Source organism: Dipodomys spectabilis, unplaced genomic scaffold, assembly GCF_019054845.1.
Source record: "Dipodomys spectabilis isolate Male_0828 unplaced genomic scaffold, ASM1905484v1 ptg000157l, whole genome shotgun sequence".
Classification (NCBI taxonomy): domain Eukaryota; kingdom Metazoa; phylum Chordata; class Mammalia; order Rodentia; family Heteromyidae; genus Dipodomys; species Dipodomys spectabilis.
Window position 1 is genome coordinate 6,623,013 of NW_024870834.1, and position 19,494 is coordinate 6,642,506.

Consider the following 19,494-nt stretch of genomic DNA (forward strand, 5'->3'; position numbering starts at 1 on the left):
TGGGTTCGATTCCTCAGCACCACATAAGCAAAAAGAAAAAAGCCGGAAGTGGCATTGTGGCTCAAGTGGTAGAGCGCTAGCCTTGAGCTGAAGAGCTGAGGGACAGCGCCCAGGCCCAGAGTTCAGGCCCCACAACTGGACCCCAAAAAAAAAAAAAAAAAATTTTGAGCTACAGCTGGAGCCTCTGTTGTCAGTGCAAATCCTGGCTCTGGCATGTCCTAGACTTAAACCTTATGCTACCTCTACAATCCATTTGTATGCAGAGGTTAGTTATTACTCTGGGCATTGGGGTACAGGTTGAAATATATATTATATGTAAAGTAATTACCAGGGTACCTCACTTCTCATAATGAACACCTAATAAAACAATGATCAGTACTTTTGTGCAAATGTAAAATAAGAACTATTTTGAAACTACAACTCATCAAGATTTATGGAACAAAGCAAATGTATCACTTAAGGGAATGCATATGAAAGTAAAAGGATTTTTTTTTTCTTGTCGATCATGGGGTTTGAACTCTGGGTCTGGGCACTGTCCCTGCACTCTTCAATTCAATGCGAGCACTCTACCACTTGAGCCATAGCACCACTTCCTGAAAGTAAAAGGATTTAAAAATCAATCCCTTATGCTTCCCCGTTGGGAACCTAGAAAACCACGGCATATATTCACCTGTACCCAGCATTCCCTCCTTTTGTGAACAAGGAAACTCCATTTGAAAGGCAATGGGAGTGATGTTCTTTTATACATTTGCTGTGCATAGTGTGCACCCCCTATTCTCTGCCATAACCACTATCACAGACTCTAGGATGGAGATGGAAGGTAGATCTTAGAGGTAAGAGGCCTGTACATGTGTGCACACCATAGGACTGACCCCTTTGATGTAGGAAGAAAGGTAATTGCTGACTGTTTACCTCAACTCTTCAGTGAGGTGCCATCTCTTTATTCCCTTAGATCTGGATTTCAATGGATGGTGGCAACACGTTTGAACTAATCTGTGCATTTTACCATAACGTCATTGAGGACACTTACCATAGCTTTTATACTTCAGATATTGTTTTGGTTTCCATAAATAGAAGGATTTACTTGACAAAGGCAGGTAAGAAATTTACTTTTATTGTTGAAAGCACCCCAAGTGGACCAGGGATCAAAAGTATATGAAAAGGAAATGCCTTTCTAATCATCCAGGCCTGAGGTCTCCACCTATTAAGGGTGATAGATTTGTAGGATCTACAGAACGCAGATTCTATAAACATCCATAAAGAAGAGAAACTCTGGATCCACATGCTATGTTCTCATTCACAGCATCAATGCTGTGTTACTGACCCAACGCCAATAATAATAGATACACTCAGCAAGCTACAGTTGTCCTCAGCATGATACAATGGCTTCTTCTTTAGTATCACAACCACTTTGCTGAAGCCTATGCAACAATATTTTAAGCGGGTACACAGAACTATGGGATAAAGTTGTTCGATGGATCATTTATTCTCCATCATCTTGACTTGGCAATCTAGTGATTTCATTCATGTAGTAGGAATAGCTCTTCTTTGTTCACACAATGAAAATAATGGTTAACCTCACTGACCATTGCCCACTCCCTTTCTTTTATCCCTTTCTTTTTTAATTTTTTTTTTCTTTTTTTTAGTTTTTCTCTTTCTTTAATGGTACTAGGGATTGAACTAAGCCTCACATTTGCAAAGCAGGTGCACTGTCACTTCAATCATGCCACCAGTTGAATTCCACTCAGTTGAATTTCTCTAGCTTGGAATAAGAAAAGGACATGGAAGCTGGGTGCTAGTGGCTCACGCCTGTAATCCTAGCTACTCAGGAGGCTGAGATCTGAGGATCACGGTTCAAAGCCAGCCCGGGCAGGAGACTCCTATCTCCAATAAACCACCAGAAAACCGGAAGTGGCGCTGTAGCTCAAGTGGTAGTGCACTCACTCGCCTTGAGCTGAAGAGCTGAGGGACAGTGCCTAGGCCCAGAGTTCAAGCCCCACGACCTACAGAAAAAAAAAAGAAAGAAAAGAAAAGGACATGGTTATTAATTTTGTGTCTAGCTAAATCTGCAACATTATTTAGAGTTCTATTGAGTTTTTTTTTTAATCCTGGTTGAGTTTATTTAAGTATTTTCAGTAAAATATAAAAGAAATGCTTTCATCTATGTTGGAATATGCCTTGTTCTAGTTTCAGAAGATCTTTTAGCATGAAAGAATGTTGGATTTTATCCAGGGTTTTTTCTGTACCTGTTGAGATGATAATATGCTTTTTTGTCCTTGATTCTGATTATGTATCATACTAAGTTTCTTTATATATGCATGTAAGCCCACCCTGGAAACCTTGGAATGAACCTAATTTGGAAGGTGTGTGTGTGTGTGTGTGTGTGTGTGTGTGTGTGTGTGTGTGTGTGTGTGTGTGTGTGCTGCATACATACCCATACTAATCATTTGGGTTTGAACTCATTGCCTAGGCACTGTCCCTGAGCTTTTATGCTCAAGGCTAGTAGTGTTCTGCCACTTGAGCTACAGATTCTCTTCTGGTCTTTTGCTGGTTAATTGGAGATGAGTCTCATAGACTCTTGATCCTCAGATCTCAGCCTCCTAAATAGCTAGGATTACAGGCATGGGCCAACAGCACCCAGCAAATTTGCAAGTATTTTATTGAGAACTTTTGCCTCTACATTCATCAAGGAAATTTTTTTGTTGTATCCCTAGTAGGCTTTGGAATAGAGGTAATACTAGCATCACAGAATTGAATATAACATCCATTCCTTTCCTTTTTATTTTATGGAATAGCCTGAAGAAAATTGGTAGATAGAAGTAAGCAGTAAATTGTGCTGGGAAGGTGGCTCAGTGGTAGAGCGCTTGCCTTGCATGCCTGAGGCCCTGGGTTCGATTCCTCAGCACCACATAAGCAAAAAGAAAAAAGCCGGAAGTGGCGCTGTGGCTCAAGTGGTAGAGCGCTGGCCTTGAGCTGAAGAGCTGAGGGACAGTGCCCAGGCCCAGAGTTCAGGCCCCACAACCGGACCCAAAAAAAATAATAATAATAAATTAATAAAAGAAGTAAGCAGTAAATCAATCTGGACAGTCAAAAGCATCTAAAAATTTATCTATGTCCCCTATTTTCTTGTTTATAAGAATGCAACTTTTTCTAAATATTTCTTAATGATCCTCTGGATTTCATCAGTATTTGATGTGATATACCCCTTTTCAACTCCAATCTTTTTTATTTTGTTTTTGTTTTTTTGCCAGTCATAGGGCTTGAACTCAGGGCCTGGGCACTGTCCTTGAGTTTCTTTTGCTCAAAGCTAGCACTCTACCACTTGAGCCACAACACCGCTTCTGGCTTTTTCTGTGTATGTGGTGTTGAGGAATTGAACCGACGTCTTCATGCATGCTAAGCAAGCACTCTACCATTAAGCCACATTCCCAGGCCCTCTACTATTATTTTATTGAATGTTATCCATGCCTTTAGCTTGTACCTCTTCCTCCTCCTCCTCCTCCTCCTCTTCCTCTCTTCCTCTTCCTTCTTCTTATTCTTCCTCTTCCTCCTCTCCCTTCTTCTTCTTCCTCCTTCTTCTCTTCCTCCTCCTCTTCTTCTCCCTTCCTCTTCTTCCTTCTTCCTCTTCCTCTTCTTCCCCTCTTCCTCCTCTTCTTCCCCTCTCCTCTTGTTCTTCCTCTTTCTCCTCCTCTTCTTCTTCTCCTATGATTCATAGATTTGGTCTGTTAGTGTTGTCCCAGGGATCTTGTGTGTTTCACTCTAATTTTCTTAATATTTTTTGTCTTTGTCTGCTTTTTCTAATTACTATATCTGCAGTCTCTGATAGTCTAATTTCAACTTGTTTTATTACATTAGCAAGGCTTTCAAATTAGTTTTTACTTGAGTTACTGAACTGTTTATTTCCAAGGTGTCAATTTGATTTTTTTTCCAAGATTTCTCTATCTTTATTGAACTTCTCTCTGATATCCTGCATTGTCTCCCTTATTTCAATCAGATACATGTTTGGATTTTCTTCAAAATCACTCATCTGTTTATTTGTTTATACATGTCCTCTTTATCATGATGATCATGTTTATCATTATTTTTTGCATTCCTTGTTTGAGATTTTACTCACACACTAACATTCAAGTCCTTTATTGTGAAATTGTTGACTTTTCTGGAGATATGTTGCCTCGTTTTTTTCATATTAGTTGTGTCTATGTTGGGATTTGTGTACCTGAAGCCAGGTTTTTGGTTGGAGGTTTTAATATCACATCCTTTCAGTTGAAATAGAACACTTAGGTGGTTCTGGGTAGGGGCCAGGTTGTGGTACATTTTCTCAGCACTGGACCAGAGAGGTGGCCCAGGAGTTAAACATTTGCCACAGAGTTTGTGACACTGGGCTCAGCCCCTTACTCCACTAAGGGAAAAGAACTGTTGTAGCTGTTCTCTAGAATGGTACCATTCAGGGCTGGGAAGGTGGCTCAGTGGTAGAGCGCTTGCCTTGCATGCCTGAGGCCCTGGGTTCGATTCCTCAGCACCACATAAGCAACAAGAAAAAAGCTGCAAGTAGTGCTGTGGCTCAAGTGGTAGAGCGCTAGCCTTGAGCTAAAGGGCTGAGGGACAGCGCCCAGGCCCAGAGTTCAAGCCCTACAACAGGACCAAAAAAAAAAAGAAATGTACTCATTATCTTTCCCATGTCATTGTAACCCCTATGTATGGTATTTTCACAATTAAAAAAAAAAAAGAATTTCATGGACTTTCCTGCCCAGTGTGGCTTTGAACTGTGATCCTCAGATCTCAAGCTCCTGAGTAGCTAGGATTACAGGTGTGAGCTACCACCACCCCCCAGTGGTTCTTTCTTTGTATATCCTGCTCGAGAATTCTTTGCCTAGGTTCATTATGAATATATTTTGTTTTATTCCAGCAGACTGGTTGTTTTAGATTTCCTCTATAAGTCTATGCAAAACTTCTGATTTTGTGTATGTTGGGATGTAAAATTTATTTCCCAGACACACATATTTTGCAATATCTCTGGTTTCAGTGTCTTATTATCACCTATGATCATCTCAGTGAGTACAGAAAATATTTGCTAAAATTAAAAAAAAATTAAAAAAAAAATATTTGCTAAGATTCAGTATTTAATTAAAATGATCATTTTTTTCAAATGCACCAGCTGAATTGATAGTGTATTTTTTCTTTCCTGCTTCCCTTTAGTATAAGTAAAGAAATTGTTACAGGGAGTGATATGAAATGTTGTCTAGGGGCTGGGGGTTTAGCCCAGCGGGAGGGTGCCAGCCCGGCGCCCGCATGGCCCTGGGTTCGGTCCTCAGCCCTGGGAAAAAAAAAAAAAAAGCTATGAAATTTTGTCTAGTTGTACTGTGTCAGTATCAAGAGACTTCTGTTTATTTCCTAACAGGACTACAAGTATTTACTAGAATTGGAATCATTGATGACCCAGTTTTCACATTATACTATGATCACTTGGGATTCATACATAAACTAACTCCAGATCACTTTGACTCTGGTGCAGAAGTTGGAGCCTTGGGAAGTTCTACAAGTATTTTTGGAGAGGTCAGTGACATGATACATTGAAACAGTTTGCCTTAAGAATAATTCCCCAGAGAATAATGGGAAGGCAGGAAGGTATTTTCCTAGCATCAAAGTGTCATTAATACTCTTTGCTCTATTAAATCTTGAGGGAAAACTCTTTCTACAAATATTCCAAAATATTGTCTTTTTTAGTGCTTCAAATCTACCCAGGATCTCTTCATGCAAGTATCTTCACAGAAAACCCCTGTTTTCACTGTATTTGATTCTGGTGCCCTGCATCTAGTATATACATTTTCCTCATTTGGGGAGGAGAAGGGAAATAACAAAATGCTGAAACAAGGATACAGGTTGACCCATTGTAACAATGAGATGTCCAAGACACTATGCTGAAAGTGAGCTTTACAACTTGAGGGGGGAGGGAGGAATTGGGGAGGTAGGGAGGGAAGGGATAGTAGGGGAAAAACAAAGGAGTGGATAACAAGGCTCGATAGGAAATGTACTCATTATCTTACTCATGTAACTGTAACCCCTCTGTACAGAATCTTTACAATAATTTTTTTAATCTTCGCAGCAGAACAACATCAGATCCTCTAAATTATATCCCTTGTTATTGGGGTTGATTCTCTACTTCCTAAGGTTGACCTTGAGGAAACATGAATTTTGGCTCACTTTTCTTCTTTCATGTTAACTCTGCCCTCTAGTTTCTTTGATCCTAATATAAGACAGAGTTTTTTTGTTTTTTTTTTTTGGTCGGCCGTGGGGCTTGAACTCTGGGCCTGGGCGCTGTCCCTCAGCTCTTCAGCTCAAGGCGAGTGCTCTACCACTTGAGCTATAGCACCACTTCCGATTTTCTGGTGGTTTATTGGAGATAAGAGTCTCACGGTCTCTCCTGCCCGGGCTGGCTTTGAACCGTGATCCTCAGATCTCAGCCTCCTGAGTAGCTAGGATTACAGGCGTGAGCCACCAGCGCCCGGCTAAGACAGAGTTTTTAATGTTCTGCATAAATGACACTAGATACTGACTCTTAGAATAAAGATAATGTGCACGATAATGTGTAATAGGCTACTTGTGAGGTTATATAGGTCTATACACTTGACATTGGCCATGCAGTCATGAAAATGAAGTCATCAATATATCAGCAATGAAGCAAACGTGTGTGTGTGTGTGTGTGTGTGTGTGTGTGTGTGTGTGTATTTGTGTGGCTCAGGGCCTGGGGGCTGTCTCTGAGCTTTTCACTCAAGGTTAGCATCTAGTAAAGACTTCCCATTCCACTTACCAGGGTAGGTTCCAGTGGAGAGAATGATATTTTAGTATCTCCTGTCTGAGAAATGCAGACACAGCAAGGGTGGAGAACCCTTCCATGAGAGTGGGGTGCTATAACACCTGTGTATGCATCTTGTGGAAGCACCAATATCTGAGCTGTGGATTCTGCAAATATACAGAGTGGATGCTGTGAACAGTAGAGTGGACCTAACCAAACAGGAGTTACCTCAGTGGCTCACTAACATTGTAGTTTTGCCGCAAGTGGCCTAACTTCCTTCCATTAAAATGAAAAGCCATGGACTGGGAAGGTGGCTCAGTGGTAGAGTGCTTGCCTAGCATGCATGAAGCCCTGGGTTCAATTCCTCAGTACCACATACACAGAAAAAGCTGGACATGGCACCGTGGCTCAAGTGGTAGAGTGCTAGCCTCGAACAAATGAGGCTCAAGGACAGTGCCTAGGCCCTGGCCAAAAAGAAAAAAAAAAGCCTGTAGGGGTTTTAATACTCAGGTTGAGTTTGAGGAACTTATACACCACAGCATCACCACTCATTCTCCACGAATGCTGCTGTGCATCCTCTTGTGGCAGGGAGAAGCACTAGCTCTTAATATGTACGAGTCACTGTTATTTTGGTTATTTATTTATTTATTTTTATGTTTGTCAGTTATGGGGCTTGAACTCAAGGCCTGGGTGTTGTCCTGAGCTCTTTTGCTCAAGGTGGAGCTCTACCACTTTAAGCCACAGCGCCACTTCAGGTTTCCCGGTGGTTAATTGACAGTAAAAGTCTTATGGATTTACCAGCCTGAGCTGTGTTTGAACAGCAATCCTCAGAACTCAGCCTCCTGAATAGCTAGGATTATAAGCATGAGCTACCAGCACCCAGCTAAAACTCTTTTTTCTTTTTTTTTTTTGTCGGTTATGGGGCTTGAACTCTGGGCCTGGGCACTGCCCTTACACTTTTCAGCTCAAGGTGAGCGCTCTACTGCTTAAGCCCACAGCACCACTTCCAGTTTTTAGTAGTTTGTTGGAGATAAGAATCTCACAGACTAAATTTAAAAAAAAAAAGAATCTCACATGGTCTGGCTTTGCCTTGGGATCCTCAGATCTCAGCCTCCTGAGTAGCTAGGATTATAGGCGTGAGCCACTGTTGCCCAACTAAAACTCTATTTTTATAACAACTGTTTATCTTCATTTTACTTATGAGGAAATGACACAAGGAGGACAAATAATTGACCAAAAAATATGCAAGTGGTTCTTTATTGGAGTTGGGAACAATGGCAACTGGATCCAGGGCCTGTCCTTCTAGCCACATGTTCTTCTTCCCCAGGTGTCCCCTTTCTTAGGAAGTTCCCAAAATTAAAAATAAATAAAAATAATTCAAAAATGTGAAAAAATGCTTAATAGACAAGAGAATTGATCTTGGAGGCACTGCGCGTGACACCAGTCATTCCTTTGTCACCTAGCAACAATGTCAATGCCAATATCCCCATTGGGATGAGTACATACTTCTCACCTCTAAAAGTTCCCAAATCTGTACAGGGCTAGGATTGGCCCTGTTGAAAAGAAGGTTGCAAGGGCAACTCTGTGAATTAGAAGAAATGAGAATGGACGTGCCACGCAAAAGTCATTGTCATGAGACTTAGGATTGACAAGTCCTTTTGTAAATGAAACTGAATAAGAACCCAGTTGTTGTTGTTGTTCTTCTTCTTCTGCTTCTGCTTCTTTTGTTGGTCGTGGGGCCTGAACTCTGGACCTGGGCGCTGTCCCTCAGCTCTTCAGCTTAAGGCTAGCACTCTACCACTTGAGCCACAGCTCTACTTCTGCCTTTTTTTTTCTTCTTATGCCATGCTGAAGAATTGAACCCAGGGCCTTATGCATGCAAGGCAAGCACTCTTCCACTGAGCCACCTTCCCCACCCATAAGAACCCAGATCTAAAACTCGTAGCCCCTGACTCCAGACACACCTCTGCAGACATTCCCATTACAGCCTTCTACAAAGGGCACAAGAATCTTAAACTGAGTCTTTGCCATCTTTTTTCATTAACAGAAAAGCACATGCCTACCCTTGCATGCATGTGGATAGATATAGATATGGATATACTTTCCTGCCCAGGCTGGGTTTGAACCATCTGTGGTACTCAGATCTCAGCCTCCTGAGTAACCAGGATTACAAGCATGAGCCATGGGTGCCCAGCACACACGGATATTCAAAGACATCACATCTTGTATCACTCCAGAGGATAAGTGAAACAATATTGAAAAGAACTGGAAACAAATCTGAGGTTTAACCTGTATCCTAATGGAAGCATAATGTATTTTAAATACAATGTTTTCTTCAATTCCAGGCTCCTGATTTGGGCTTTGAGACTGCACTTGCTCCACAGTATATCTCCCTTAATGAGATGGCATTTTTTGCATACGCACCTCTGAACGAACCTGTGAGCACTGTCCGTTCAAAGATATTTAGAAATGTTCACTTTGGAAAACTGATACATTCTGGGTAAAGAATAATATACTTACTTAGATTGACTGCTGATCTTTAGATTCTAATTGGGGGGGGGGGGGGGCAGGGGAGCCTTGGACTCAGGGTCTGGAAGCTATCCCTGAGTTTTTCACTCAAGCCTAGTACTCTCCTACTCTAGCCACAGCTTCAGTTCTGGCTTTTTGGTGGTTAATTGGAGATCAGAGTCTCATAGACTTTCCTGCCCTGGCTAGATTGAAACCATGATATCCAGATCTCAGTCTCCTAAGTAGCTATAATTATAGGCGTACCTGGCTGAAAATGTCTTGTTTTATTCCCTCAGATTCTCATAATGTTAGAATTTTATGTTTTATATGTTAGTATCTAAGTATTATTATTTTATAGGAACCATAGTCTTGGTGAATACACACCACACACACACACACACACACACACACACACACATGCACACACACATTTGGCTCTTTGTCAACTGCCATCTTAATGTTTCAATCATTTTTATTTTTTTATTATAATCAAAGTGACTATCATGCTTTTTCAAATCTGTTATGAGCCAGGAGAGTTTTTGTTTTGTGACCATGTTTATTGTATGTATTCTGCATAGTTACATTGTACTGAAATACTAACTTGTTTTATAAAGAAAATATTATTGAATACTTACTTTTTTTTTGCCAGTCTCGGGGCTCGAAGTCAGGGCCTGAGCACTGTCCCTAAACCTCTTTTGCTCAAGGCTAGCACTCTACCACATGAACCACAGTACCACTTCTGGCTTTATGTGGTACTGAGGAATCAAACCCAGGGCTTCATGCATGCTAGGCAAGCACTGCACCATACCACTAAGCCACATTACCAGCCCTTGAGTACCTTTTTGCTAGCCTGACTGCTTGATGTTTTTGTTTTATTTTTGTTTTGCTTTGTGCTGATCCTGGGGCTTGAACTCGGGGCTTGGGTACTGTCCCTGAGCTTTTTCCTCAAGGCTAATACGCTACCATTTGAGCCACAGCTCCTGTTTCTGTATAATATTCTTTTTCTTTTTTTTTTTTTTGTCATGGGGCTTGAACTTGGCCTGGGCCCTGTCCCTAGCCCTTCAATTCAAGGCTAGCGCTGAACCACTTGAGCCACAGTGCCACTTCCGGTTTTCTGAGGTTTTGTTTTTGTTTTTGTTTTTGTTTTTAAGATAAGAGTCTCCTGCCCAGGCTGGCTTTGAACCACAATCCTCAGATCATAGCCTCCTGAATAGCTAGGATTAAAGGCATGTTCCACCAGGCCCAGCCATATAATATTCTTAAAAAAAAAAAAAAAGAAAGTTTAGGGGCTGGGAAGGTGGCTCAGTGGTAGAGCTCTTGCCTTGCATGCTTGAGGCCCTGGGTTCGATTCCTCAGCACCACATGAGCAAAAAAGAAAACAGCCGGAAGTGGCGGTGTGGCTCAAGTGGTAGAGCGCTAGCCTTGAACTGAAGAGCTGAGGGACAGCGCCCAGGCCCAGAGTTCAGGCCCCACAACCGGACCCAAAAAATAAAAAGAAAGAAAGAAAGTTTAAACTTTATCTGGGTGGTGGTGGCTCATGACTGTAATCCTAACTACAAAAGAGACTAAAGATCAAGGATTGAAGCCAGCTGCAGGAGGAATATCTGTGAGACTCCTATCTGCAGTTAACTACCACATAGTGGGAAGTAGAGCTGTGGTTCAAGGAGTAGAGCACCAGCCTAGACGGAAAAAGCTGAATGTGAGGGTAAGGCCCTGAGTTCCAACCCAAAACTTAAAGTTTAAACTTAAAAAAAAAACTCTGGCCTTTATTACATGGTCACAAATAAAGCTGCAGTTAAGAGGGATGAATGGGAAAACTAGCTTTCAGCATCTTCAGATAGAAAACATTAGACTAAGATTTGTTTTGTGTGTTTCTCATCAAAATGTCTCATTAGGGGTTGGAGGCACAGCTTAGGTGGTAGAGTGCCAGCCAGTGACCAAAAGTGTCAGATAGTGAGTTCAAATCCCAATCTTGAACCAAACAAAAACGTTGTCTTATTAATGCTTTGTTGGCGCACTGGTAAAACACTTGTTTTTCCCTTTCTTAGGGCCCAGATACAAGCCCAAGCACTACAAAAAAAAATGAAAGAACAAAGGAAAGAAGGAAGGAAGGAAAGAAGGAAGGAAGGAAGGAAGGGAAGGAAGGAAGAAAGGAAGGAAGGAGGGGAGGGAGGGAAGGGAAGGGAAGGAAGGAAAAAAGGAAGGAAGGAAGGAGAGCAAAAAAGAATCAAGGAAGGAAGCAGGGAAGGAATAAAGGAAGGAAGAAAAATATAAATCTATACTAATTTTGAGGTACAAAACTGTAGTTGTCATGTTATTGACAATTAGTTTGAATAAATGATCAAGTGCTTATATGCCTAGAATGGTATATCTTATTTGTAAATTGCATGCATTATAAACCGGTTCAGTTAAATCATTTGAATATGCAAATTGTTTAGTGTCTTGTTGGTTTGTTTTTAGTAAATCTGGAGTAGCTGCCATAAAGAAGGTACTGCGGCATAAGAAGCCTGTAGGATTTTTGACCTCAGTCCTCACAGAACTGATAGAACCCTTTGCAGTAGAAGAAGCAAATGAGAGCTCTTGTTTGTCTAGCTCTCTTTCCATTGAAGAAACTCATACTGCCTCCTATAAACTTGTTCTTGATCCACAAGGTAAATATACACATATAACACATCTCTAATGGTTACAGGAAGTGAAAAGAAATCTTTTTAAAAGACTGTTTATAGGCCGGGCGCCAGTGGCTGACTCCTATAATCCTAACTACTGAGGAGGCTGAGATCTGAGGATCATGGTTCAAAGCCAGCCTGGGCAGGAAAGTCTGTGAGACTCTTATCTCCAATAAACCACTAGAAAACTGGAAGTGGTGCTGTGGCTCAAGTGTTAGAGCTCTCGCCTTGAGCTGAAGAGCAGAGAGACAGTGCCCAAGACCAGAGTTCAAGCCCCATGACCAACCAAAAAAAAAAAAAAAAAAACTGTTTATGTTCCTTTACAGAGCATTGTTTCTTTTTTAATTTATTTTATTATTTTTTTGCAGTGATGGAGCTCAAACCTAGAGTCTTGCAAATGCTTTACCACTGAACTACATTCACAGCTCTAGTATGAAATTTAGTCCAAATGGCAACTTATCAAAGTTTAATACACTTGGGATCTAACTCATTTGTTTGTAATATAATAATACATGCCTGGAATTCCATTAATGTTTCATCAATAGAAGTGGCCACCTAATTAGGATTTTTTTTTTTTTGGGGTCCGGTCGTGGACCTGAACTCTGGGCCTGGGCACTGTCCCTCAGCATTTCAACTCAAGGCTAGCACTCTACCACTTGAGCCACAGTGCCACTTCCGGCTTTTTTCTTTTTGCTTATATGGTGCTGAGGAATCGAACCCAGGGCCTCAGGCATGCAAGGCAAGCGCTCTACCACTGAGCCACCTTCCCAGCCCATCAACTAGGATATTTTATACAGACAATAAAGACCATTTTATTGGTGAAAATATAACTCAGTAGTGGATCATCTGTTTAGCATATGAAAAGGCCCGCCTTGGGCTGGGAAGGTGGCTCAGTGGTAGAGTGCTTGCCTTGCATGCATGAAACCCTGGGTTCGATTCCTCAGCATCACATAAGCAGAAAAAGCCGGAAATGGTGCTGTGGCTCAATGGTAGAGCGCTAGCTTTGACTGAAGAGCTGAGGGACAGCGCCCAGGCCCACAGTTCAGGCCCCACAACTGACAAAAAAAAGAAAAAGAAAAAAGAAAGAAAACAGGAAAGGAAGATGTAAGGTTCACCAGAAAGGAAACAGCCACATGATTCAGGCAGAGGAGAGTTTAGTGGCGGGGGGGGGGGGGGGGGGGGGGGGGGGGGGGGGGGGGGGGGGGGGGGGGGGAGCAAACTGTCAGCCTCCACAAGATGGAGACACAGAGACAGAAGGGAAGGAAAAAGAGAAAAAGAGGAGGGGATTTGTGTTGAGCCGGATTATATAGGGAAAGGCAGGGGGTGGGACCACAGTGGATGTGGAAATGATCTCAGAGCACGAGGAATTTTTTTTTTTTTTTGGTTGGTGGTAGGGCCTGAACTCTAGGCTTGGGCACTGTCCCTCAGCTCTTCAGCTCAAGGCTAGTGCTCTACCACTTGAGCCACAGCACCACTTCCAGCTTTTTCTGCTTATGTGGTGCTGAGGAATCGAACCCAGGGCCTCATGCATGCAAAGCATTCTACCACTGAGCCGCCTTCCCAGCCCAGCATGAGGAATTTCTCACTGAGCGAGGTGTAACCAAGGTGGTTCAGGAAGTGGGATCCTTTACTAACTCACAATCAGGTGATTGACAGGTGATTAATGGTTTCTGGCAGGTGAAGAAGAAGGGGGAAGGGCTGTTCTTCTGGGTAGACCTGAGGAAGGAAAGAAGGAGGGAAGCAGGGAGGGAGGGATGGAGGGATGGAGGGAAGGAAGGAAGGAAGGGAGGAAGGGAGGGAGGGAGGGAGGGAGGCAGGGAGGGAGGGAGGGAAAAATGGAGGGAGGGAGGGAGGGAGGGAGGGAGGGAAAAATGGAGGGAGGGAGGAAGGGAGGGAGGGAAAAAAAAATGGAGGGAGGGAGGAAAGAACGAAAGAGGCAGATTGATAAAGAAGGAGAGAGAAAAATAAGTTTCTTTCTTTGGCCTTCATGTTTTTGTCTTCTGAAAATGCATGTAAGTTTCACAGTAAACATTAGAATACAAGTTTATGTGTGATGTATTCATGTTAAACTTTCTCAAAAATACATTTGGATTGTAACCTGAAATGTGGCAAGTCTGTTCTCCGATTAGAAACTCAGAGGGTGTGCTCATTTCCCTCCATTCACCTCCAGTCACTGACGCCTCGTTTGAAGCTACGGATATAGAGAAGACAGTGATCCTTCCCGGCTTCAGCAGTTTCCTGATCACAGAGATTATAGATACTAAGAATGCTTTGGCTTTGGCTACTATGCCTAGGAGTGTACCCAAAAATACGACCTTTTTAAAAGGCCATTGGTACTTACACAACTTTGGACAAAGGAATGGACGGACATGGAAAATATTTTTGAAACCATGTAATTATTTGCTACAACAACTTGGTGAGGATCAGTCCATCAATTCTGTGAAATACATTGATGTGGGAAACACTCAGAAGCTTGCTGTTAAGGTCATACCCAACACAAAAGGTAAGTTTGTTTTTCTTGAGAAAAATCAAAAGGAATTATTATTTCTTTCCTTGAATATAAAATATATTCTGACGTTTACTTTGGCTTCCATAATTATGGTGGCTGGCACTTGTAATCCTAGCTATTCAGAAGGCTGAGATCTGAGGATCACAGTTCAAAGCCAGCCTGGTCTCTGAGATTCTTTTTTTTTTGGGGGGGGGGGGGGGGTCCGGTCGTAGGGCCTGAACTCTGGGCCGGCGCTGTCCCTCAGCTCTTCAGTTTAAGGCTAGCGCTCTACCACTTGAGCTACAGCACCACTTCCGGCTTTCTTCTTTTTGCTTATGTGGTGCTGAGGAATTGAACCCAGGGCCTCAGGCATGCAAGGCAAGCGCTCTACCACTGAGCCACCTTCCCAGACCCTGAGATTCTTATTTCCAATGAACCACCAGAAAACTGGAAGTGGTGCTGTGGTTCAAGTGGTGTTGGCCTTGAGCTAAAAGCTCAGGGACAGTGCCCAGGCCCAGAGCTCAAGACCCAGCACTGGCAAAAAAAAAAAAAAAATAGTAGTTTCAGCTGGACTCTGTGGCTTACTCCTAGCTAGCCAGGAAGCTGAGATATGAGGATCATGGTTTGAAGCCAGCCTGGACAGGAAAGTTCATCAGACTCTTAAATAATCAACTTAGAAAAAGCCAGAAGTGAAGTTAGTAGTAGATCTAGTAGTAGAGCACTAGTCTTTAGCAAAAGAAGCCCAAGGACAGTATCGAAGCCAAGTTCAAGCCCCAGGACCAGGAAAACAAAAACAAAAAAACAAAAAACTAAAAAAAACAGCTTCAGTTGAGACTGAAAGCAAATGCTTTACTTCTCTCCTCTGATTTACAGGCTAGCAAAAATGGAAATTAGACAATAGAGCATTTCAAATCTTTCTTTTCAATAAATTCATAATAGTGCAAGGTTGTGGACAGGTTGCCTATAAAGAGGCAGTGTCATGTGACATACCATATTTTGCTTTAAATGGCTAACACTTTTTTTCTTTGGCAACAATTAACTGGAAACCTCTTATGTTCCTTATTTTTCTACTAACGGATGTTTGTGGCACGGAAACCTTAGAAATGCCATCAAGTCATATAAAAAGTCAAGCACCTGGTAGCACTAGTGGCTCACACTATAATCTTAACTATTCAGGATACCAAGAGCTGAGAATTGAGATTTGAAGCCAGCCCTGGCAGGAAAGTCCTTGAGACTTATCTCCAGTTAACCACCAAAACAAATAAACAAAATGATAGAGAGCTAGCTGTGAGCAAAAGAGCTTAGAAAGAGCACCCAAGTCTTGAATTTAAGCCCCAGGACCCAACCAGCATTAAAAAAGAAAAAAATCAAGCAAAGCTTCTTGGGCCTTCAGCTAGCAAGCAGAAGGGAGCCAGGGCTGACAAAAGTGGTAAAGTTTTCTAGTTGACTTTTCTGGAGTGGGCTATAGTTCCTTGTCCATAAACAGTTTTCTTCCTTGTGTATAAGCATTCTCAGATTAATAACTAGTTGATTTAACCCAGGAACTAATGAGTAACATTTAATAGCTGGTATTATCATCACCTTGCATAAACACCCTGGCTTCTTGGTTTTAGCCTTTAGAAAAGGCTAAAGCATGCTTGGTGCTTGAGCAGCCATGAGAAGCACAAGGATAGAATAGACGAAATGTACAAGAATTCCAAGGACAGGGGGCTGGGAAGGTGGCTCAGTGGTAGAGCGCTTGCCTTGCATGCTCAAGGCCCTGGGTTCAATTCCTCAGTACCACATAAGCAAAAAGAAAAAGCCAGAAGTGGCGCTGTGGCTCAAGTGGTAGAGCGCTAGCCTTGAGCTGAAGAGCTGAGGGACAGCGCCCAGGCCCAGAGTTCAGGCCCCACGACCGGACCCAAAAAAAAAAAAGAATAGAAGAAATGTACAAGAATTCCAAGGACAGGAAGCTAATCTTCTTAGACAAAACATTTTTTCAAACGCATAGTATGTCTACAGCAAAGCTGAGTAGAGGTATGTCTACAGCAAAGCTGAGTAGAGGAGGTGGTGTGGTTCAAGTGGTAGAGTGCTAGCCTTGAACAAAGAAGCTCAGAGACCCAGGTGGCTCAGTGGTAGAGTGCTTGCCTTGCATGCCAGAGTCCCTGGGTTCAATTCCTCAGCACGACATAAGCAAAAAAGAAGAAAAAGCTGGAAGTGGCGCTGTGGCTCAAGAGGTAGAGCGCTAGCCTTGAGCTGAAGAGCTGAGGGACAGCGTCCAGGCCCAGAGTTCAGGCCCCATGACTGTACCCAAAAAAAAAAAAAATTGCTAACAGGACTAGAATGTAGCTTAGTGATAGAGTGCTTGCCTAGCATTCATGAAGCTCTGGGTTCAGTTTCTCAGTACCACATAAACAGAAAAAGCCAAAAGAGGCACTGTGGTTCAAGTGGTAGGGTACTAGCCTTGAGCAAAAGAAGCTCAGGGACAGTGCCCAGGCTCTGAGTTCAAGCCCCAAGCCTGGCCAAAAAAAAAGTTGCTAACAAAGCCAGGCACCAGAGTCTTGGGCCTATAATCTTAGCTACTCAGAAGGCTGAGATTTGAAGAACATGGTTTTTGAAACTTTAGCCAGGGTAGGAAAGTCCATGAGCCTCTTATCTCCATTTAAGTACCAAAACCTCAGAAGTGGTACAGTGGCTTAAGAGGTAGTATGCCAGTCTTGAGCAAAAAAGCTCAGGGACAGTGCCCAGTACCAACACAAATAAATGAATCATGAAGTGGAGGTACGGCTTAAGTGGTAGAGTGCCAGCCTTGATTAAAACACTGAGGTATAGTACCAAAGCCCTGCATTCAATGCCCAGTACTGGCACAAAATATGCAGCCAATAGACGGCCTTTGGAATACATTCCATAGGTGTTCTACCTAATTAGCCAATAAATTGTGCTTACCGTTTTCATGATATAACATTAACTGTTGACATTGCTTCCATAGGTATTCGGACACTTGACATGCCATTGATTAAAGTATTAGTTGGAACCCAAATTTGTTGGATGTTTCAGTAAATGGCTCTTTTGACAATACTGACAGTTATTCAATGGACATCTCTGTGACTAGCAGATCTGTATATCAAGTAAGACTTTCTTTAATTACAAAAATGTCTGTTAATTATACAAAATTTAGAATGTAAACTAAGAAAAAGAAGAAAAAAGACACTTAATCCTATGGATTAAGAATGGCTAAACTGCCGGCTGCTGGTGGCTCACGCCTGTAATCTAGCTCCTCAGGAGACTGAGATCTGAGGATCACAGTTCAAAGCCGGACTGGGCAAGAAAGTCTGTGAGATTCTTTTTTTTTTTTTTTTTTTCTTGAGTCTGGTAGTGGGGCCTGAACTCTGGGCCTGGGCGCTGTCCCTCAGCTCTTCATCTCAAGGCTAGCACTCTACCACTTGAGCCACAGTGCCACTTCCAGCTTTTTTCTTTTTGCTTATGGGGTGCTGAGGAATCAAACCCAGGGCCTCAGGCATGCAAGGCAAGCGCTCTACCACTGAGTCACCTTCCCAGCCCCCAAATCTGTGAGATTCTTATCTCCAATAAACCACCAGAAAACCAACAACAACAACAAAAAATCTGTCATCTTGGAAATGCTCAGCAGCTATTAACTTTTTTATTTTTTCCCCTAAACTGGGAACACTATATATATACTTTTTGAAATATGTTTTAATCTTTTCAAATCAGTAAACATTTTTCTACAAATTCTCAACTTTTTGTATCATGAAAACTTTCATATACACAGAAAAGTAAAATGTCCATATATTCATTATCCAGATTAGTCAATACTTAATATTATGCTACTTTTTACCATCCCTATTTAACTTTGTTTATATTCTCATGTATTTTGAAGTAAATAGATGACATATTATTTAATTCCTATAAACTTAAATACACATCCTTAAAATAAAATATGTATATTAAGCCAGGTGCCAGTGGCCTATGCCTAGTTACTCAGGAGGCTGAAATTTGAGGATCACTGTTCAAAGCTGGCCTGGGCAGGGAAGCCTGTAAGACTCATCTCCAGTTTACCAACAAAAAGCTGGAAGCCAAGTTGTGGTTCAACTAACCTTGAGCACAAAAGTTCAGGGACAGTGCCCTGGCCTTGAGTTCAAGACCCAGGACTGGCACCAAAAAAAGGTGTATTATACGTCATATATAACAGTGACATATCATCATTCAATTACTCAAAAATAACATTGGAATCCTGGCAACAATGTTACATTCAAGCCTAGCAACTTAACCAGACTTTATCTAAAATAATAATAATTAACAAAATAAAAAGTACTTAGGGCCAGGCACTGGTACCTCACGCCTGTAATCCTAGCTACTCAGTAGGCTGACATCTGAGGCTTGTGGTTTGAAGCCAGCCCAAGCAGAAAAGTCCCCATGAGACTCTTATCTCCAATTAACCACTCAAAAACAGGAAGTGGTACTGGTACTGTGTGGCTCAAGTAGTAGAGGGCTAGCCCTTCAGCACGAAGAGGCTCAGGGACCACACCCAAGCCCCGAGTTCAGGCCCCACAACCAACAACAGCAACAAAAAAGCATGAAAACACACACATATACTTACTGTGCATAAATCTCTACTGAAAACCTATATGAAATAAAGATTGCTGTTTGGATCTTTTTTTTTTTTTTCAAAATGTAGACCAACAGGAAGTTGTTGTTTTTTTATTTATTTTTTGTGATCATGGAGCTTGAACTCTGGGCCTGGGCCCTGTCCCTCAGCTCTTCAGCTCAAGGCTAGCGCTCTACCACTTGAGCCACAGAGCCACTTCCGGTTTTCTAGTGGTTCATTGGAGATAAGAGTCTCATGAACTTTCCTGCCTGGGCTGGCTTTGAACCTCGATCCTCAGATCTCAGCCTCCTGAGTAGCTAGGATTACATGCATGAGCCACTGGCACCCAGCTCAGGAAGTTGTTTTAAAGCCAGGTGCTGCCAGGCGCTGGTGGCTCACGCCTGTAATCCTAGCTACTCAGGAGGCTGAGATCTGAGGATCGTGGTTCAAAGCC

The 19,494-nt window shown here is 42.2% G+C and overlaps 1 protein-coding gene across 1 annotated transcript in view; it reads left to right on the forward strand.

Annotated features, from left to right (window-relative positions):
* Positions 1 to 19,494, forward strand: part of Catsperb (cation channel sperm associated auxiliary subunit beta) — a 77,923-nt gene that overhangs the window by 44,970 nt on the left and 13,459 nt on the right. Inside the window, 7 exon segments of the mRNA XM_042692711.1 lie at positions 953 to 1,097; positions 5,399 to 5,553; positions 9,139 to 9,293; positions 11,762 to 11,952; positions 14,138 to 14,470; positions 17,424 to 17,462; positions 17,465 to 17,562. Of these exon segments, the coding sequence (XP_042548645.1) occupies positions 953 to 1,097; positions 5,399 to 5,553; positions 9,139 to 9,293; positions 11,762 to 11,952; positions 14,138 to 14,470; positions 17,424 to 17,462; positions 17,465 to 17,562 (1,116 nt within the window).